The sequence below is a fragment of the Narcine bancroftii genome, chromosome 1, assembly GCF_036971445.1.
Source record: "Narcine bancroftii isolate sNarBan1 chromosome 1, sNarBan1.hap1, whole genome shotgun sequence".
In the NCBI taxonomy this organism is placed as follows: domain Eukaryota; kingdom Metazoa; phylum Chordata; class Chondrichthyes; order Torpediniformes; family Narcinidae; genus Narcine; species Narcine bancroftii.
The window spans coordinates 351,045,569-351,068,829 of record NC_091469.1 but is presented as its reverse complement, the minus strand read 5'-3'; the positions used below and the strand labels follow the sequence as shown (position 1 = coordinate 351,068,829).

The following is a 23,261-nucleotide window of genomic DNA, read 5'->3' as shown; positions in this document are numbered from 1 at the left end:
CTGACAAGTCATTTTAAATCATATTTGCACATCAGAAAGAGAAAGAGCTGGGAAATGTGGTGTGGGGTTGCAAGAGACTAATCTATGTTCAGTGGCACTAAATATGTGAGGGGATATTGGCTGCCCACTGAACTCACTGCACTTCTCCTCTCACCAAAGTCAATGGAAACAGATGTCTGAGGTGCGCACAAGCGACTTTGATGTATGTTTTGTACATACTTACCTCATCTCTTTAATCCGAACATTTTGGGCATTGCAATTACACCCCTCTCCCTACCCTTTTGTGCTCTGGCCAAATAATTTGTTATTTTACAGACCATGAAAATGGAATTAATTATTCTTATTTAATCACTAAATTTAAACCAAAGATTTCCTGTGCTTATTGAACTGAATGCATACTTGATTTTTTTAAAAATTCTCCCTGCAACTTGGAATCGAAGGGAAGGATTGACTTTTAACATAGGGAAGCCATTCTGCCAACTCCTTTTGTTGGTAGTCCTATCTCCAATCTCCATCAAATGTTGTTTGGATAGCTGAATACTTATGTTCACACATTCTCAGCTCTGATGATGAATGTTAACTCTGCTTCTCTCTCTCCCTAGATGCTACCTGACCTGCAGAACATATCCAGCATTATTTCAAATTTCCAGAATCTACAGTTTTTATTTTTTTTGGGTGATTTGATTTGTCAAATGTATCTGACCATCAACATTCTGCAGATAGGGCCTTGGCACCTGACACCAGTAGTTGAAGCACAATTCCTGGTCTGCTACTGCTTTGCAGAAAGTTGCAACAGTAATCTCCACACAATAGCTGCTTTCAGGTGCATTCTCCGCCAAGAATGCGCCTGCAGAAGCAGATACAGTCCTGTGGAATGGTCATTCAGGTGACAGCCCTGAAAGCGCTGCGCTGTCCACCTGAAAGGGACAGCTGCAGGAGAGGCGCCTCAGAACGCACTCTGGCTCCTGTCAGTGTGGGACGTCGGGGCAGGGGTGGCTGGAGGAGGACTTCGGGGCAAGGTGGCCGGCGCAGAATGTTGGGGCAGGGGCAGCGGGGCTGTCAGGTGCGGGGAGGGGGGCTGTCAGGCGTGGGGAGGGGGATCTGTCAGGTGCGGGGAGCGGGGCTGTCAGGCGCGGAGATTTGGGTCGCTGGCTGATTGTCATGAGCCCACCCCCAAGCAGCCGCTTTCAGGCGGCTGCATTCAGATATGGAGATTATACCTCCCGGAGGAGGGTTGGTGAGTACTCCTCCGAGCCGCATCAGGCTCTTTTGGGTGACCTCCCGACAGCCGCATTCCGGTAGAATATGCAGCTTTACATCAGGGTATTCTGGCCACCGGAAAGAGGCTAAAGTTAGCAATCGCATAGCCACAAATATTTAACTCAGCCACAAGATGGCAACCACTTCTTTGGATCCTGCATGCTGTTCACAAATCATGGCTTTAATTTCCTTGGTTGTGATAAATTCCTCTTGACCAAACTCCACTAGGTTTGACTTTCAATGGCAAAGTGAACTTTGCTGCATAGATTGAAGACAGGACAACCATTATGCAAACCCAATTTTCACTCTGGGCCTTCAGGTTAACATTTCTTCGACTCTAATGAGATGCAAGCAATTGCATTTGTTAAGACAGCCCTCTCTCCAAATTCAGTGAAGCTTAACAAAAGTAAATGATGGACATTATCCGGGTTCTATGGATATACTGTGCTATCACAATCTTAGAATTTGCACCTGTAAGGAGAGTGACAGGTTTTTAGTACAGTGGGCAGTAGAGAAATGATAGCCAAATTTACTTCCACTGACTTCGTTGGGACAGCAAATTAGTCTGAGTGTAGATTCTGCTTTTAGATTCAAAATGAACTATCAGGATTCATGAACAGAAATCAAACAAGGACATGTTGAACAGTACAAGCCTGTGTGTAATGACATGAGAATTTATTAAAGCCTTTCAATCTGTAATCTGCTCCACTAGTAGTCAATATGGAGAGCTCTTTATCAACAGTGTAACATGCTCCACTGACTACACTCAATTCATTTTGACTCAGAACCACCCTCATTCCCACGCTTGTTGGGATGATTCACATCTCTCTCTGCTCCTTGGGTCAGAGCTTATGCATGACCCATTTGCCTGGAGTGCATATTAATAGCTCAATCTTTTCTCTTAACAGTTCTATTTTCAACTGAACGATCCACAAATGGATACTGTTTCATTTCCAGATGGAGTTTCCCCAGCTCAACTAATGCATTCACACTGTTTGGAGCGAGGGAATAAAAGGCACCCCCTGACATGTGGTCACATTAGTGCTATCCCAGCGTCAATTGCTGATTTTCTAGTGTGATGCTTCCTTCTTTGTACAAAAACAATTCCTTTTGCTCTTCATCCACATTCTGTAACATTATCATGATTTTGTAATAAAATAACGGGTGACTAACCAAATGAATGAATGAAAAGTATCTCCCCACCAAAACAATGACAAATTCTTCTGTCCACAGTTCTGCTCCAGAACTGAAAATTCTGAGCTCTAAATAAAATCAATGGTTCTTCAAATACCACTTTTATATTTTGTAACAATATGCATATTGTATGCTTGCACATTTACTTTATTTAAAAACCAGGAACAGCCCTTGAAATAAATCAATCAACATCAGCTTAGACATGACCGTGTGAAAAAATAAATCAGGTTTATGTGATAAAACATTGTTTTCATTTGCAAACACCATTTGCCTTATTTGTTCTACCTTTTCTAAAGGATTCAAAATGGCACCACAAATTAATGCTTTGAAGGTTTTTCTCAGAAAGATCTTCACTTTGCTAAAATGATCTAAACTTTCACACAAAAGACAGAGAAATTGCTGCTTGAGACCACACACGTTCTTTTCATTTAAACTTGATTCTAGATTTTAAAAAATCAGCCTCTGTTCAGTTGAAATTCATTCAGGTTGCAAATTCTTCTGATTGAGATATCCAGACAGAATGACAAGCAGAAAATGAGTGGTAATGGGTTGATAGCTTGCGACATACCTTGTACTATTCTCTAATCCACTGACTGCAACAAAAAGTAAAGCTGTCCCCATGCTTGGACAACCTGAGAGAGTGAGGCAGGCATGTATTAAGAGTAAGAAGCCCTGAATTCTATTTTGACTCTGTAGCGGTTAGTGCCACGCCTTTACAGCACCACCGGGGTTTGAATTTTGCGCTGTCTGTAAGGAGTATGCATGTTCTCCCTGTGTCTGCGTGGGTTTTCCCCAGGGGCTCCGGTTCCTCCCACCGTTCAAAAACGTACCGGGGTGTAGGTTAATGGGGTGTAAATTGGGTGGCACAGACTCGTGGGCTGAAATGGCCTGTGATTGTGCTGTACATCTGCACATATGCATGTATGAATTCCCTGATATCAGAAAACACCATACAACAGAGAATAGTATGGGCCCTTCAGTTCATGATGTTGTCGGTGTATGTAAACCTACTCCACATGAATCTAATTCTTCCCTCCCTCACAACTCAAGCAACCAGTTTTCTTGCATTGATATGCATAAGGTGGTTTGGATGAAGGTTTGCTCTATGATTGCTGCCTCAAAACCACAAATTTCATGACTTGTCCATGTAATTAAATTCTGATTCTGATGACATCACATACAATGCTCAGATTCTTTTTCCTGCTGGTGAAGCAGAATTACAACTTATTGGAGTGCAAAAAATACTGTACTCAATGTACATATGAAAACTAACAAGGAATGTAAACACACTGTGTAATACAGAAAGGGGAAAAAATCAATCAAGTGCAAAAGTAAATCCTTAAATGAGTCCCTGATTGAATTGTTGAGGAGTCTGATGGTGAAGGGGTAGCGACTGTTCCTGAACCTAGTTGCGTTGAATCTTGTGGCATCTATACCTCTTTCCTGATGGCAGCAGTGAGAACAGAGCGTGTGCTGGGAGGTGTGGATACTTGATAACTGCTGCTGCTCTCTGATGGCAGCGTTCCCTGTTGATGGTCTCGATGGTGGGGAGGGTTTGCCTGAGATGTCCGGGGCTACGTCCACTACCTTTTGCAGAGCTTTACGCTCAAGGGTATTGATGTCCCTATTCCAGACCGTGATGCAGCCTGAGAGCACACTTTCCACCACATAGCTGTACAAATTTGCCAGGGTTTCCAATGTCATACCAAACCTCCACAAACTCCTCAAGAAGACGGAGTGACATGCTTTCTTCATGGTGCCATTAGTGGGTTGAGTATAGGAAAGATCCTCCGAAATAGTTACTCCCAAGAACTTAAATTTGCTTACTCTCTCCACCTCTGATCTCCCAATGATTACTGTATCGTACACCTCCGGTTTTCCCTTCCTGAAGTCAACAATCAGCTCCCTGGTTTTGGTGACATTTACTGCAAGGTTGTTGTTGGTGCATCATTCAACCAAGTTTTCAATCTCCATCCTGTGTGCCGACTCTTCACTTTTTATAATTTTTTAAAATTAAAATTTAGACATACAGCATAGTAACAAGCCATTTTGGCCCACGAGTTATGTCCAATTAACCTACAACCCCCGGTACGTTTTGAATAGTGAAAGGAAACTGGAGCCCTCAGTGAAAATCCATGCAGAGACAGGGAGAACGTACCAACTCCTTATAGACAGCATGGGATTAAAACCATGGTCTCAATCACTGGGGATGTAACTGCGCTGCATTATGCTTACTGTGCTGCCCTTATCGTGGTATTATCAACGAATTTGTAGGTGGCATTGTCGTACTTAGCCACACAGTCATAGGTTTAAAATGAGTAGAGAAGTGGGGCATGAACTCAGCCCTGTGGTGCTCCAGTACTGCTGGAGATTGTGGAGATGTTCTTACCAATCCTCACTGATTGTGGTCTGGTAATTTGAAAATCTATGATCCAATTACACAGTGAGGTGTTAATTCCCAGGCCTTGGAGATTGCTGATCAATTTTGAGGAGATGATGGTGTTAAATGCCACAGTGCAGTTGATGAAGAGCATCTTGATGTATGCATCTTTGCTGTCCGGGTATTCCAAGCTTTGTGTCGAGCCAATAAGATGGCATCTGTGGTAAACCTGTTGCTATGATAGGAAAAATGGAATATATCACCACTCAGGCAGGAGTTGATATGCTTCAACAGCAGCCTTTCAAAACACTTCATCACTGTTGAGTGAATGCTACTGGTTGGTAGTCATTTAGTTACTACAAACTTCTTGGGTACTGGTATAATTGACTGTTTGAAACATGTGGGTACCATGACCTGCCAGAGTGAGATGTTGAAGATATCCATAAATAAATTGGCAAGTTGGTCAGCATGGTTTTTAAAATACTTGGCAGAGTACTCCATTTGGACAGGATGCTTTCCTTGGATTCTCTTTTCTGAAGGCAGACCATACATCATTCTTGGATACGGACAGGAGGGGACATAGAGGTCCCCATCAGGGGACATGGAGGTGCATAGTGGTAGTTCTTTCTTGTACTTGTGGTCGAATTGTGTGTAGAAGGCATTTAGTGCTTTCGACTGCACCAGATTTGGTTTGCAGCAGGTTATGTCATTTAGGCCTTGCCACAGCTGTTGGGTATCCTTTGTTGTTTCCATTTTCATCTGGGAACTCCACTTCGCCTGGGAGATGTCTTTCTGTAGGTCATATCTACTCTTTGTCATGATCTGGATGGTATCACTAACAGTTATGATCTAGTTGCTGGGCTTGATGACCTGATCTTCAACTACTATTTTCCTCACCGAATTAAAATTGGTGCACTTGGGTTGATGTTTATCATTGTTGTCTGCCTTTGCTGAGTGGTGGCACTCTGGAGACAGAGAGTGTTCACAGATTGCAATCCCGATGCTAAGTACAACTCTCATTTTCTTGTATGGTTTAGTGAAGAAGTCAACAATGAACGAAAGCACAACTTCTTCGTGTGCTTATGCACAGATACTGTAAACCAATGACTGATGTTGAGGTGATCTTGGTTTTGGACTAGATATGAATGGAAGCTGAACTGATTTTAACTTCACTTAGGTAGGTTGCTTCTTTGGATGAGGTCCAGCACTGCAACATGAATGGCCAAGAGGTTGGTGTGATGACACAGTTTTATTTGTACCCAATCTGCTTTGGTTTAGGTCTATGGTGGACCTGACAGATGCTATCACAGTTTAACTATCAGGTTGTTGCAGAAATAGAATAGTTATTAATTTCTAAAGAAAATCATATTAGAAAAAAATCACCATAATTCATCTGAGTTGAGAAAGTTGACTGTCTTTTGATCCACTGGATGAATCATGTTCACGTTCACAAGGAGAAAAGGTGCCTGAGGAGGGCTCTGACATTAACTTTTCCTGTGGCAGACAGCAGTGGAACCTTGGACTTATTATCTTTCCGAAGATGGTCAGGTGTCTGGTGTCTGAGTTGCCTTGGCATACCATTCACACCAGAAATACTTTGGCACGAATGCACGATTAGTGCAGCAGTTAGCACAACATTGTACAGTGCCAGTGACTGGGGTTCAAATCCAGTGCTGTCAGGAGTTTATACATTCTCTTGAGTCTGCAAGTCCTCCCACTGTTCAAAATGTACTGGGGGTTGTAGGTCAATTATTAGTGGGAAGATAGTGGATTGAAAAGTTTTTTTTAAAAAGGTTACTAAAAAACTCATAAGGAGGGGAAAATAATGCATGAAAGCAGACAAACAAATTGTTTCAAAGAGGATACAAAAGCTTCTTCAAGTATATAAATAGTAAAAGAGAGTTGAGAATCGATATTAGGAAATGACACTGGAGAAATAATTATGGGAGACAAGGAAGTGGCAGAGAAACTAAATGAGTATTATGCATCAGTCTTCAGTGTGAAACACATTATCAGTGTGCCAGATGTCGAAGGGTATCAGGAAAGGAAGTGAGTGCAGCTATCATTTCAAGGGAGGTGGTGGTCAGAAATGTGAATGTTCTAAGGGTGGATAAGTCTCACAGATCAGATGGATTGCACTCTCAGGTTCTGAAAGGAGAAGCAGTAGAGATTGTGATGGTATTGGTAATGATCTTTCAGGAGTCAATAGATTCTGGCATGGTCATGAAGGACTGGAAAATTGCAAATGTCACCCTACTTTTCAAGAAAGGAGGGAGAAAGGGCCAGTAAGAAATTTCACTCTGCAATGTACCTTGTATTACAGAGAGCAACAGGTAAACTGGGACTTCATAAATCTAAACAGAAATGGGAACAGGGTCTGAATATTACAAATGATGAGCAATTATGGATGGATTTGTGTAGAGATTGTATGTTGCATACAATTAATGTGTGATACAGATTAGTACAATATCATTTTTTTTACATCAGTTATATATCACGCTGTATATGTTGCATAAAATAAAATCATATTTGTCAAATAAGTGTTTTAGGTGTAGTATGGAAGATGGTACTTTTCTGGATTCCACATAGATGGGTCCAAAAGTAAGAATGTTTTGGGTAAAAGTAGGGGAATGTTTGGACAAATTACTCATATTTCATATCCACAAAATCCTGATTTATTTTTCTTAGGGAATGTTGAGGGAACCAATCCTAAACTGGTCCTTTCACCAACTCAATGAAAGTTGGTGAAGATAGTATTGTCAGTGGCAAGTTTACCTGTCACCTGTAAGTTGGATTCTTATTTGGACACAGACAAGATTGCATGCGTAAGTGCAAAAGTCAATTTCATTGTAAAAACTTATGCATAATTTGAAAAATAAATAAAATATACCTACAAACATGGAGCCATATATTCATAAGATAGGAATTATGGATTAGTTTTATCCTTTTCTAATTGATGTTCCCTACGACCTCACCAGATAGAACAGATAATATTTGATAGTTAAGACTTCTGTGCCCCCTGACCTGCATTAGCACAATCCAGCATTTTTTAATCATTCTTTTTCTTTTGCTTCTTTTCTTTAATATGTTATTAACATGTCTAAGTAATGATTGATTTGCTTTTTTTGGGGTTAGGGAGGGTTTTAGTTTTTAGGGGGAGTGGTGTGGCGGTGTGAGCAGTGGAAGAAACACGGCCACCATGTTAAGGGTCATTACCGACTGTTTTTATTCAATTCAGCACGCCCCTATAAGGGCAGCATGAGCTCAGTCACCTGGTGCATTGTGACATCATAATCGCTGCCCAGGGTGCGCGCGGGAAGGGATGCTGGAGTCAGAGAGAAGCCATTTCCCCATGGCTCCCCCACCACATGGCGATATAAGCGAGGCCGGTTCGCTATGAGGATGTGCACTGGTATATTTTTGTTTTGTAGTCAGTATCAATTTGTATTAAAAGGATGGATGTATGTGGACCATATATACTATGTGTATGAAAACCTTAAAATAGTATTTAAAAAAAAAAGGAATTATAGACCAGTTTGCGTGATGTCAGTGGTTGGAAGATGTTGGAGTTGATTGTCAAGGTTGAGATTATGGAGTACTTGGAGCCACTTGACAAGGTAGGCCAAAGTCAGGGAAATTCTTGCCTGACAAACTTGGAAATTTTTTGAAGAAGTGACAAGTAGGCAATGCAGTGAATGTTGTATATTTGGATTTTCAGAAGGCTTTTGATAAGGTGCCACACACGAGGCTACTTAACAAGAGCCCGTGGTATCACGGCAACATACCAGTATGGGTAGAGCATTAGCTGATTGGAAGGAAGCAGAGATTTGGAGTAAAGGGATCAAATTCTCTTGGCTGCCAGTTTCTAGTGGTGTTCCACAGGAGTCAATGTTGGAGGATTTTTTTTTATGTTATATATTCATGATTTAGATTATGGAATGAATGATTTTGTGGCCAAGTTTGCAGATGATATAAAGGTAGGTGGAGAAGCAGAAAGTGTTGAAGAAACAGAGAGGCAGCAGAAGGACTTAGACAGATTAGGAGAATGGACAAAGAAATGGCAAATGAAATACACGGTCATGCACTTTGGTAGGAAAAAATATAAACTGGCACGCTATTTTTTAACCAGGGAGAAAACTGAAAATACCCAGATACAAAGGGACCCTGGAGTCTTTGTTCACGGTAGTCTGAAATTAAATTTGAATGTGGTAACTTTCATTTCAAGAGAAATAGAATATAAGGAAAGGGATGTGATGTTGAGGCTTTATTATGCACTGGTGAGACTTCACGGAGTATTGTGAGCAGTTTTGGTTTCCTCATTTAAGAAAGGGCATGCTGACATTGGACAAGATTTGGAGGAGGTTGACAAAGATGATTCTGGGAATAAAAGGATTATTATTGTTTAAATTTAGATCTTCTTCTTTGGCTTGGCTTCGCGGATGAAGATTTATGGAGGGGATAAATGTCCACGTCAGCTGCAGGCTCGTTTGTGGCTGACAAGTCCGATGCGGGACAGGCAGACACAGTTGCAGCGGTTGCAGGGGAAAATTGGTTGGTTGGGGTTGGGTGTTGGGTTTTTCCTCCTTTTTTGGCCCAGGATTCTGTGTCACCCAATTATGTCTCAAACAGTGGAAGGAAATTGGAGCCCATGGGGAAAACCCATGCAGACACGGGAAGAGCTTACAAACTCCTTACAGACAGCATGAGATTCAATCCCCAGGCCAGATCGCTGGTGCTGTAAAGGAGTTGCACCAACCACGCTGCCCAAGAATATGTAGCAGAGGAGGGTTTCGATCCATCGACTTCTGAGTTATTGGCCCACCCTGCTTCCACTGCACCACTCTGCATACTACTATATGAAGAATGTTTGATGGCTCTCTGCCTGTACTCTGAATTTAGGAGAATTAGGGATATCTCAATGAAACATTTTGAATGTTGAAAAGCATGGACAGAGTACATGTATAAAGGTTGTTTCTTGTGGTGGGAGAATCTAGGACAAGAGCGTACAATTTCAAGATTGAGGGGCATCTTGTTAGAAAAGGAATGCAGAGGAATTTCTTCAGCCAGAGGGTGGTAAATCTGTGGAATTTGTTGCCTTAGGCAGCTGTGAAGCCCAGATCACTGAGTGTATGCAAGGCAGAAATTGATAGGTCCTTGATTAGCTAGGGCATCAAAGGTTAGGGGGAGAAGGCTGGGCACTGGGGCTATGGGGGAAATGGATCAGCTCATGATTAAAAGATGGGTGACTATTGATGGGCTGAATGGCCTACTTCTACTCCTATGTCTTATTGCCTTCTTTTAATCCTCACCTTTTACCCTCTTATCCTCTGCATTCAATACATCATCATCCGTCTTTTCCGCCTGCTTCAAATATACCCCCCCCCCCCAATATCAGACATATCTAACCTTCTTTCATCCCCTGCAGGAATCTTTCTTTTCATGATTCCCTTGTCAGCTCACCCCTCCCCAACCAAATCTATGAAATCTGGTACTTTCCCTTGCAACCTCAGGAAGTGTGACCCTTGGTTTTACACCTCCTCCCTCACCTCCATCTAGGGTCCAAACAACCCTACCACAGAAGGCAAAGAGTCTACTGCACCTCCTCTAACCTCATCTACTCCATTCAATGCTCCTGATGGAGCCTCTTGTGCATCAGTTGGACCAAATACAGACTTGGAGACTACTTCACAGAGCATCTGTGCTCTGCCTGCATTCAACTCCACTTTCCATACCCACACCAACCTGTCTGTCATGGGCCATCTCTACTGCCAGAGGGAGGCTCAACAGACACCAGAGGAACATCACCTGAGATTCAGCCTGGGGAGTCTACTGCCCAATGGTACGAACATAGAATTTTCTAATTTCAGGTGACATCCTCTCTCTCTTCTTCTGTATCCCTTCTGCTCTTCTCTTTTCCTCCCATTTTTTTTGTCTCCTTTTCCACCCACCCTTGACCCATTCTCATTCCCCCTCCTCTCTGATTCCATCCCCCTCCACCCTCATCTCCCCACTGGATTTTTCAACTCCTAATCACCCAGTCCACTTTGTCCGACTCAACTTCCCAGGTGTCAGGTCAGGTATTGTTTACTTATCACAATTAACACCATACAGCATTGAAACCAAGATAGCATCCCCTGGCCTGGTACAAAAGCTTTCTAACAATACAATGCAACATACAATCAATTTTCAGAAACCAGACAATGGTACAAGGAGACAGGTTACAACAAGATGTTATAAAATGTCTGCCAGTTTCACCCGACCTTTGGATTTTATTGCCTTTCTCCCCTTTGATTGGCACCTATCAATCCCTTTCCTCTGTCTGTCATGTTTCACCTCTACCTGGTTCACCATTCCACACGGGTCCCCTCCCACCCTGTTGTCTTTACACTGTCTTCTCATTTCCATATCCCCAGTCTCAGTATGGAGTCCGAAACTCTTGGTGCATATCCTGCTAAGTTCTTCAGCAGATTCTGAGTGGCTTCAGATCCCAGTATCTGCAGTCTCCTGTGTGCCCCCTTACTTTCCCTCTTTGTATTCATGTAGCTGTTAACTCTGACTTCTCCCTGTTGAGCCCACGTTGGAGAATTGTGACTTTCGGCTCCCCTGTGGAGACTTCAGCATAAAAAAAATCTTTAGCTGATTGCACTGAGAATGTGGTACACTGCTAGGTGTGACTCTCAACTGAAACCTGAAAACAACACTGCATTTACCATCACAAGTGCAAATGCTCAGCATCTTTTGAAGAGTAGAAAATATTTCATAAATGTGTTGTTTCTAAAAGAGCATTTATTGCATCCTATTCAATTGTTATTGCACTTCCGTTTGAAGGTGTTTCATGCATCACAACAATATATAGGTTTCAAATGTTCACTACTGTGGAAATCGTTGGAATATCCTGAAGTTGTGAAGGATGCTCTCTAAACCTTTCTTTCTAAGCTATTCCCAGTCCCACATCTCACATCTAACATTAACTACATTGTCATGTTATGCTGGGCACATTGCAGATCTATCACTGAGTTAATGCCTCCCAGCATCAGTAGTACAAAAGACAATGTACTCTGGCAAATGCAAATGACTATAGCCTGGTCCAGCCACCCAGACCAGAAAGTGGCACTGAATTCTAACTAGTGGTAATGTTGCAAGCTTTCAACTCTGGAAACAGACCAATTACACTGGACATCAAAGATTTTGGTTCCTGAATACTTCTGGGTGTATTTTATGGATTTTAGGCTGCTGATCACAGAATTTACTTTAAAATTTTCATATCACACACTTTTTTTTAAAGATATAGAACCTATTTTTATCATTTCCTGTCGTATTTTAAATCTTCTTTAAGCATATAAAACCATGAAGTGCAACATGTCATTGAAAATTCATTTTCTGCATTTGTACTTGAACGTCTTTCCTGCCGAACTTCGTGCAGTCAGTGGCAAACATGGTGAAAGGTTTCAACAGGACATTGCGACCATGGAAATGCAGTATCAGGGCAATTGGAATTCATCAATGCTAACTAACTATTGTTGGACACTGACATGAGAGGCATCAGATGCTGAGTATAAACGAAAATCAGTAGCAAAACATTTTTAGGTCAGTTGAACTAATGCAATGTGTCAGCATCATTATGCAATTAAACCTGCTAAATTCAATAAATGTTAATTTAATGTTTCCCCAAGTTCCTACTTGATACACCACATCTGAAATTATCTGTGTTAAGCTTGGAGTTGTCTCTCATATTCCCAATTTTTTTAGGAAGCAAACCTTTTGAAAAAATTTGCTGCCCAGTATAATTACAGAAGCTATAGGCACTTTCAAGCAGGGAAAAAACCAGTCTGTAAAGGCAGAGGATTTTCACCCTTACGGCTGAAGACGTTCCTTTCTCTGAGACGTCGATTCCAATCCTTCTTGGGGAAGGATAATCAATGGAGCACTGTGCTCTGCCACCTGACCTGAAAGTACAGCCGCTGCAAGTGGCTGGTTAGGGGTGGGCAGATGATGCCATCAACCTGTGACCCATCTCTCCACTCACCCCCCCCCCCCCATGACTCCCTTAAGGCAAGGGTGATGGACAGAAGCCTTCGGGGCAGCAGGAGACGTCAGCAGGAGTCGGCGGGGCACCATGAGCCATAAGAGTTAGCGGGAACTGTCAGGAGGTGGCCAGTGCAAGCTATGACAGCCTCACCAGGCCACTTCAGCCTTCGGGACTGCTCTCTGCAGAGCAATGGCTGTCTTCCCTACCCATAATCCCTCATGCACCTGGAACTGTTCTGGGAACTAGAGTGGTTCCAGCTGTGTGGGGGTGGGATAATGGGTAGGGAAAACAGCCATTGCTCTGCCGCGTATTTATGACAGGTAGCGCTAGGCACCAGTTGCTCCAGAGGGTGGAATGAACCACCTCTCAATATGAATGGTACGCTGGAGCAACCTTTTAGGGCTATTGTCTGAAAGGTAAGAGGCCTGACATAAAATGGCCTTGTGGAACTTAGTACCAGCCCAATGTCAAAACCCCTTCAGTAATTTAAGAAATTTGGACCAAATTTTAAAAGACTGTACTTCTCAAAAGAAACATGAGTTATGGCAGAGGCATTTAATTTCTGCCATAATAAATGTCATTTTTATTTCTATTTTAGTTTGCATTGTATATCAGTCCACTCTGATGAGAATAACTGGAGGGAGGTCTCGAGAGAGTACTAATCCCACTCAAGAGCCAAAACTGACAAAGGGACACATCAAAGATAAATGAAGCTTGACTTCTAACACTAACATGCTCAGACACTAGGCTGCAAATCAACACAAATATTCACAGGCATGACATTTATTATGACAGCCCCTCCCCTTATTTCAGTACATTAGTTTAATCCTTTTGATTCATTAGTGGCCTTAGTGTAAATACATTGCACTTCTGAAGCGTTCTTAGAACTATATTCTAATCTCATGGTTCACTTTAAGTCAGCAGGCCATCAGGTGATTCGAAATTTTGAAGGTTGTTGGTTCTCGGTTTGGAATCAATGACTCCAAATGCATGGGAGATAAGTGAACCTGATTCCCCCAGCATGGATGACCCAAGATGAATTTTCCCTCTGCTCACCCAATGATTTGCGCAGGCTCAGACTTAATCCTGAAATGTTCACAATTTTTTCGAGATGTCAGAAAACTTTACAGTGAATTTCAAGCAGATGTTGGAAACAAGTGATTGGACAGATGTCTTCAAAACATACCTCTCCTCTTCCAATTGAACATAAATGGCATAAGCTTGTTCTTATTCATGATTATTTTTGATCACTAGGGGAAGATTATCCAATAATTTTTCATCGCTCTCCTGTCTTTGGGTAATTGTCTTCAGTTCATTTTCGAGTGATGTAAAGGAAGACTCCTCTCTTCTAAGCTTTTTTTTAAAGAAGCAAGCTTTGCTCTGATTCAGAACTCAGAAACAGGATCCAAAGAAACAGGGCTTCAGTAGCGTATTCAAGGGGAGCGGTTAAGGCAAGATTCTGTTTTATCTCTTTGGAGCAAGTAAAATATTTCTTGCCTTTTGTTTGAAGAAAAAACAGGGTTTATCCCTATAATCTTAGCCAAGGGTTATTTTTATTTCAATATCACTGAGCTATAATGTTATTGTTAATTTGCATGTTGAAGCTTTAGGACATTAAGGGGGACACATATACAGTCCTGATCTCTTTAATTAAAGAGGGATTTGTTTGCATTGGAGGCAGTTTTGGGAATTTGTTGAATCCTGGAATGGACAGGTTAATAACTTCAAGAGGAAATGTTTCGCAGCCTTCACATTTACTCACAGCAATTGAGAAAAATGGGTGGTGGTATTCACTAGGATGGAGATGTGGAGGACAGACAATGGTGAATCATTGGAATTCTGTATCCAAGAAAGGTGTGGAGGTGGAGGAGGTCACTTAATATATTCATGGCTGATATGAACAGATCTTTGGACAATAAGGAAGTCAAGATTTATAGGGACTGGGCAGGGAAGTGAAGTGAAAGCCATAATCAGATGAATAGTCTTATTGAATGGTGGGTTTAACTTTTTCTTGCTCCAACTTCTCAAGTTCAAATATTTCTCTTTATGCTCCCAAATACGTGGTCAGGTCCTACCCATTATAACTATTGCTGATAATTCAGAAGTACTTGATTAATCAGCTTGAGGATGAAATCTTTCCATTTTTTTCCTCTGTGAGATGAGCCTTGAATGTTCCAATCTGTCTCAGTATGTGCAACTAAATATTCTTCATCAACTGACACAAATTAGAAACAAGCTTTAGTGAGAAACCAACAGTTTACGTATTGTCCTAGAGTTTGGTGAAGAATATAGGGTGGCATGGTTAGGGTAGCGGTAAGTGCAACACCGTTACAGCGCCAGCAACCGCGGTTCGAATCTGGCGTTGCCTACAAGAGTTTGTGCATTCTCCTCGTGTCTGTGTTGGTTTCTTCTGGGTGCTCTGGTTTCCTCCCACCCAACAAAATATATCGGAGGGTTGTAGGTATGTAAATTGGGTGGCACGGGTTCGAGGGCCGTAAGGGCCTGTGACTGTGTTGTATGTCTTAATTTTTTTAAAATTAAAAATAAATCAATTTAAGATATAGAAAACCCATGCTATACTTGACCTGGAAATTATAGATCTTAACCATTGATGTCAGAACTTACTTCATTTGTTAGTTCTAATACCTGTCTCACTGAGGAGGAAAGCATTTTTGCTGATGGAAGCAAATACTCCCACAGATGTCTGCCCTGTGTCAAGCTGCATTCCACTTTAACACACAAGAATGAAAGTGGCAGATCCTCAAGGATCTGGGCCACCTTGAGGCTGGGGAAGACAAGGCCATTGACAATACAACAGAAACCAGCAAATATCCCTTTGTAATTAAGATTATGCCATTTAGATTCTGGTCCATGCCATAAATTCTTGCGCAAGGCAAGAACCTCATGTGATCAGAGGACTTCATGTGAAGCCATTAAGACATAAGACTTCAACATGCTGCTCACAGAGACAAAAAAGCAAGATCAGATGGAAAAGACGATATCCATTCAATAAATTACCATGCTGCTTGGGCTTTTCTGTGCCTCCTTAAACTTACCAACATCAGACATTTCCGGAATAGTGGCCACATATGTTTCCTTTGTAAACTTTGGCTCATTGTCATTGATATCGTGGATCTTAATAACAAACTCGGATTCTGGTTCCACAGGCCTGCCAGTCCTTCTTTCAATGGCTTGGGCTCGTAAGGTATAAAAAGATTTTTCCTCTCGGTCCATTTTCTTTAAGGCATGAATGTCCCCAGTGTTCTCGTCAATACTGAAAACTGTACCAGCCCCATCTCCTGACAAAATATATTTAAGCGTGCCATCTCCCTTGTCAACGTCAGAGTGTAGCTGTGGAAGTAAAAGAGAGAACAGGATTTACAAATCTTGAAGGGAAAGACAATGGAGAAGGCAAGAATTGAGAAGATGACAAGAATCATACAGTGAATGTCTAAAGATATTACAACACATTTCCAAACATGGAAACTGGCAAAGAAATGCATATATCTATGCCAGCATTAATTTTTTGAATTAGCCTCTCTCCACCTCATCCTAGCTACATCGATTTCTTCACCTCTTGAATGGTTATCTTATTCATACAGTGCGGTAACTGGCCCTTCCAGCCCATGGTGCTCAAATAACCTAAACCCCCATATGTTTTGAAGGGTGGGAGGAAACTGGAGCATCTGTAAGAAATCCATGCAGACATGGGGAGAAGGTACAAACCCTTTACAGACAGTGTCGGATTCAAACCCATGTTGGTGTTGCAGTAATAGCATTGCACTACTGCTGTGCTAACCATGGCGCCCCATTTTTACCCTCTGTTTTTTGTTAATAATAGTTATAAAACCAAATAAAAGAAGGTTTCAGATATAAAATTATGAGCAGAGACTGAATCATTTTCCAATCTTCCATCAATTCTGTAGTCATGTTTCAGGAGGAAATTAAAAACCAACAGATGCTGGAACTCTGAAGTAAAAACAGAAAATGTTGGAAACAGTCAGCAAATCAAGCAGCATCTGTGGATAGAGAAACAGTTAACATTGCAGGTCTGCTATACTTTGTCCGATGCTGTCTGACGTGCTAAATGTGTCCAGTATTTTCTGGTTTTATTTCCGATTTCCCAACACCTGCAGCTTGTTTTATAGATTTTGACTTGCTGTTGATTTCACAGCCACTTCTCTTCCATGAATTCCAGCTTTGAAGATGTTCGCTGCTCTCTGCCATGATTTCCACTGGTCCCTTTTATCCCGTCTTCCTTGTTTCCTCTTCTAGTCATCAAAAATGTATTTCTTCCACCACATCTCCTTCCTTGCTAAATGCCTGTGCCTTCAAGTCATCCCACATGGATTTCCTCTCAAATATTTCTTTGACAGCATCCCACATGAGCCTGGCCAGGTGGCTGTACAGTTGAGGCAGTTTGTGGCCTATACATCAAAATGTAATATGCAACGCCCCTTGAGAGAATCAAGGACTCTTTAAATGAACAAGCTGTGAGAGCAGGGAGATGGACATGTATTTGTCCTTTCATTTCTCACCTGTCCTTTCACTCTGACCCTGTTGTTTCCCCACTATTCACATCTATCATGTTCACAATGAGCCAGAAGTAAGTTCCATACGCATAAGTGCTGTACTCACAGTCTTTGATCGAAAGCTCTCGAATTAAAAAATATGTCCATTAGTGTAAATACTTCAGCGATGTAAACAAAGGTACTCTGTAGGAACATTGCTACCCATCTGAAGGACTTGTTTGTTTACATGTGGTATTTTATGTTAATGTGCTTGACATAAACTTGTTTCAGCAATGGTATGTGGGTGTGGAAGTTATGGAGTCTGTATTTTCCACATGTGAAACTCAATTTTCCCAAGCAAAATTCATTTAAAATAACCACCGTAGTGACTATAACTCCATTATAATTATCTTCGTCAATAGTGAATGCATCAAAATTAGAATCACAGAGCTTCAGCCCAGTTTGCCCAGTTTGCCCTCTCAAATATTTTTAACCTTACCATTCAAATTTCCCCTCTCATATTAGATGAAAGTCCTCAATTACCTAACACCTCAAAGACCACTCAGGAGAGGGATTAGGTTCTGTTTGCTCAGGTCAGGTGTGGAGAAGGTCAATATGAGACTTGAAGCAAGATCAAAATAGCAACAACAACAGTTATTAATGGACAGTTATCGTACGTCTCAGTCTTGAGGGTTCTGTAGCTGCGGAAGGGAAACCTGGTCAATAGAATGTCAGCTGATTGGCAATTGGACACAGTACACCCTGTCCAGTGATATCATAGTGTTAGCTGTCATCTTAAGATTATTGCAATCCTTCAACTCAAAGACCACCACCATGGAATTAACATTTCAAATCTCTTGTCATTTGTTAAATCACAGCCAGCAGCTATTCAATTACACCTGGTTGTAAACACAGGTAGGAGAAGATGCCAAAATGTCATTAGTGTTAAATGGTCAAAACAGTAACATCTGGACATTCGATGCAGACCATACTGTCATTTTCATTTAATCTGTTCAATCTCATGTCACTGTGGCAGGCCATTCGGCCAAACACATTTGAGGTGCCTGTTTCATCAGTGAATCTAATTAGCTGCACTTCCATTATTCCTGCCAATACTCACTCTGCGAATAGAAATAATAAACAGGAACAAGGGAGAATTGTGCTCATTATTTCTATATAATGCAATAAAACAAAATTAAATCAAAAAGAAATAGAGGAATATGAGCCATATTACTGAAGGTAATCAGCAGACCATGGAACAGGAGGCAGAGAAAGTATTCAAAAATTAATTAGCAAACATATAGAGTAAAAATGAATTTGGAATTTCAACTACATTGAATTTAATTGGCCAGAAGGCTTGGATTAAAGGAGAAAGGAATAAAGTTCCAATAATGTGCACAGGAATTCATTCCTAATCAGCATTGAAGAAGCTTGACAAGTCTGACAATCACTATTAGGTTTTATAACATGTCGTCAATCAGAGCAAATATGGGAAATAAAGCTCAGGTATGTATGGGATATATTAATCATTATGTAACATATTCAGAAAATAATCAGGAAGGATTCTGAGGAAAGGGTGCATAAAAAATAATATTGAAGGATTGAGAACAGGAGTTAGGCACTTAAAACAGACAGGTATGCTGCCAAACAGTGATATAGAACAACAAGAAACATCTAAAACAGTGTTTTAGACATGTTATCTGTCCTGCAGAGGAATTTGCAGTGGGAGGGGAAAGATCCAGTTGTTAGGGTCCATGTGAGTACCAATGATGTAGGTAAAACCAGGAAATAAGTTCTGCTGAGGAAATTTGAGGAGCTAGGGACTAAAAGATTATCAACAATAAGGTGGTAATCTCTGAATTACTACCTGAACTACATGCAAATTTGCTTAGGGTCCAGAAGATTAGTGTGTGACTCAAGGATCGGTGTGGGTGAAGTTGGTTACAATTCTTGGGGAATTTGCAGCAATTTTGGGGAAGGAAGGAACTGTTCAAAGGCGACAGGCTCCATCTGAACTGTGTTGGGAACTAGATCCTGGTGAATCACTTAACTAGAACTATGGACTGGTTCAACAGATTGGAGAGGGATGGGTAAAGTAAAAGCAAAAGTTAAAAAAAGAGAAGAGTAGAGTATATACAAGTCAAATGAAAAAGAGGCAAAGATTGCCAGATTTTAAAAGCACTGTAAGGGCATTTTATTTGAAACAAGGTCAGTGAACATGGCACAAATCAGAACAAAGGGCTATGATTTAGTGGCCATTACAGAAATGTGGTTGCAGTGTGGAGAGGGTTTGGAATTAAATATCCAAAGATATTAGGTAATACAGAAGGACAGGCAGGTAAGGGAGGTAGGGCAGTGATGTTAGTCAAGGATGAGATCTAAGGAGCAAAATGTTAAATCCACTTGGGTAGAGATTAGCTATAGTAAAGGGAAATTAAAAAAAAAAAATCACTGGTAGGAGTTGTCCACAGACTACCCAATAACATTACAGTAGCACAGTCAAAAAACCAAAAAATATCAGAAACATGTAAGGATGGACCAGCAGTTATCATGGGGGACTTTAACATGCAGAAAGACTGGGTGAATCAGGTTGCTCTTGGCAAACTTGAGGAGGATTTCATAGAATCTGTGAGAGCTTTCTTGAACAGCATGTTACTGAACCTACAAGGGAACATGTGACCTTGGATCTGGTCTAGTGCAATGAAACAAATAAAATTAGCAATCTTGTAGTTAGGGATCCTCTTGGAAAGAATGATCAGAGTATGATTGAGTTTCTCATACAAATGGAGGGTACAATAGTTCAGTCTAAGACCAGTGTTTTATACTAAACAATAAAAACTACAAGGGGATGAGGGAGGAGTTGGCCAGGGTATATGGAGGGAAGGTTGAGGAACAGTGGAAGACTTTCAAAGAGATTTTTCATGATACTACATTCCAGTTAAAAGCAAGGACCACAAGGGTGGAACCATCAGCCTTGGATAACTAAAGAAATAAAGGAAGGCATCAAACTAAAAGCTTGTGCGTACAAAGTCATCAAGAGCAGTGGGAAACTGGAAGACAGGGTTGGTGCCAGAAGGTATGTTAGAGAGGGGCATTAATGATTTTTGAGGGATCCTGTCACCGGAATGGGAAGGGGGTGTTGCTGGCAGGGACCTAACCTGTCATTAGCACCATCCATCCTCCGATGTGGGGCACAGGGATGCTCTTTTTATTGTGTTAAGCATACTAGACGCTACTGACACTGGACACACGCTAGAGATGTGGGAGGGAGTGGGGTGGGTCTGATGGCTGCAACCGTATGGGGAGGAACAGAACCCCACGCTTGGCGCCGACCCTGCTGGAAGATTGGGAAAACATTAAAAAGCAACAAAGAATTATGAAGTGAGCAATAAGGAGAGGGAAGGTAGATTATGAAAAAATACCAGCACAAAATATCAAAACATACAGCAAAATTTTTAATAATTCTATAAAGTGGAAAAGGGTGACTGAAATGAAGTTTGGTCCCTTGGAGGCTGAGAAGGGGGAAATGATATTGGGTAATGAGGAATTGTCTGAGGCTTTGAATGACTTTTGTGTCAGTATTCATGGTGGAGGACATGTCTACCATGCCAAAGACAGATGTTATGGATGTGATGGAGGTGTGGACCTGGATGCCATAGCTATCACTAAAGAGGTAGTACGGAGCATACTACTAAAGACAGATAAATCTCTTGGTCATGATGGAATGCATTCCAGGATACTGAATAAAATGCAGACTTTGTTGATAATTTACCAAAATTCTATAGACTTTGAACAGTTTGCAGCAGATTGGAAGATGTCAAATGTCACACCAATATTCAAAAAAGGATGTGGGCAAAAGGCAGAGAACTATAGGCCAGTTAGTTTAACATCTGTTGTTAGGAAAATGCTTAAAGAGGAAATAGCAAGGCATCTGGAACATAATGGATCCATCAAGTAATTGCAGCATGGATTCAGCAAAGGCAGGTCCTGTTGCCAAATGTATTGGAGTTCTTTATGACTATAACTATAGGGGGAGCAGATGGATGTTGTTTACTTGGATTTCCAAAAGGTCTACGATGAGGTGCTGCAGAAAAGGGACGAACATAAGATAAGAATGCATAGAGTTTGGGGGGGCAGGGGTAGTGATGTATTAGCATGGATAGATGATTGGTTAACCAGCAGAAGGCAGATAGTTGGGTGCAGGGGTATTTTCTCGTTGGCAATCAGTGGTGAGTGGGGTGCCACAGGGGTTGGCGCTGGGCCTGCAACTGCTCACAATATACATTAATGATCTGGAAGAAGGAACAGAGAGTAGTGATCTGAGTTTGTTCATGACACTAAATTGAGTGGAAAAGCAAATTGTGTAGAGGATATGGAGAGTCTGCAGAGAGATAGAGATAGGTTAAGTGATTGGGCAAGGGCCTGACAGATGGAGTATAATTTTGGTAAATGTGAGGTTATCTACTTTGGAACGATAAATGGAAGAGATCAGATCAAATGGCATGCAATTGCCTCAGGCTGCTGTGCAGAAGGACTTGGGAGTGCTTGTACATGAATCACAAAAGGTTGTTTTGCAGGTGCAGTAGACTTTCAAGATGGCAAATTAAATGTTGACCTTCATTGCTAGAGGGAAGACTTTAGGAGCAGGGATGTAATGCTGCACTGTACAAGGTACTGGCAAGGCTGTATCTGGTGGTCTATATGTCGTTCTGGTATCTTTACTTTAGGAAAGATGTACTAGCCTTGGTGGCAGTGCAGAGGAGGTTCACCAGGTTGATTTCAGAGATGAGAGGATTAGCCTATGAGGAGAGATTGTGTCATCAGGGACTGTACTTGCTGGAATTTAGAAGAATGAGAGGGGATCTTACAGAAATGTATAAAATTATGAAAGGCATAGATAAGATAGTAAGTGGTGAGGAGAATAGAACTAGGGGACATTGCCTCAAGATTCAGGATAGCAGATTTGAGAAGGAGATGAGGAGAAACTGCTTTTGCCAGAGGGTGGTGAATCTGTGGAATTCCCTACCCATTGAAGCATTTTGAAGCTACATCAGTAAATGTATTTAAGACAAGTTTGGACAGTAGGGGAATTAAGGGATATGGGGGGGAAAGGCTGGGCGGTGGAGACGAGCCTATCATCAGATCAGCCGCAATTATCTCATTGAATGGCGGAGCTGGCTTGACGGGCAGGATGGCCGACTCTTGCTCCTGTTTGTTAGGTTCTTATGTTTAAAGATATTCTGATTAAAAAATAAGAAGGACCTAAACACGTATGACAACAGAGATGAATAAAGATGAGCAAAACATTGGAATAAAGTACAGGACGAAGTTTGGCATGAAGAAATGAGGAAAGAAGTCATTAAAATAAATCAGGAAACTCACAGAGAAGTTGGAAATTAAATTACGAGGGAATAGTTAAGAAATTAGTAATATATTATACAGGCAGCCAAATAACCAAGTCGAAAGCATGTTAGAGGCCTTTTTTAGAGATGTACAGGTTATAATAAAGGCAGCAGGAGCAAAATGGAAGAAATACTTAATCATTTATTTACTAGAAAAGTTGATCACGTCATGTTATCAACAAATGAAGCTAGAAATGAATGAAACAAATTAAAAGCATGTTAAATAACTTGTCCAAACAAAGTGCATAAGTACATTGAAAAAGACAGTTACATTTTCAGTGAATTTAAATAATAATGATGATTAAGAGATTTATATTGCATATATCCATTGCAATTCTAACTTGATGTAGCCCAACAGGTACTTTGTAAAAGAAAACTACAATGGAATAAATTAAATTACATTTAAAAGAGGGAATGAAATCAAAAGGTGGTAAATATTCAGTGTCCAAAATACAAGGAAAAGAGTGGCATTTTGAATGTGCTGA

The 23,261-nt window shown here is 41.2% G+C and overlaps 1 protein-coding gene across 3 annotated transcripts in view; it reads right to left on the bottom strand.

The window, feature by feature from the left end:
* LOC138749344 (cadherin-6-like) overlaps positions 1 to 23,261 on the bottom strand; it is a 170,504-nt gene that overhangs the window by 91,352 nt on the left and 55,891 nt on the right. For all 3 annotated transcript variants that reach the window (XR_011348568.1, XR_011348569.1, XM_069910557.1), the window contains exon 2: positions 15,920 to 16,214. Coding sequence is in view for 1 of the 3 variants with exons in the window: in XM_069910557.1 (XP_069766658.1) it covers positions 15,920 to 16,214 (295 nt within the window). In the remaining 2 variants the exon portion in view is untranslated. The remainder of the gene's footprint in view (positions 1 to 15,919; positions 16,215 to 23,261) is intronic.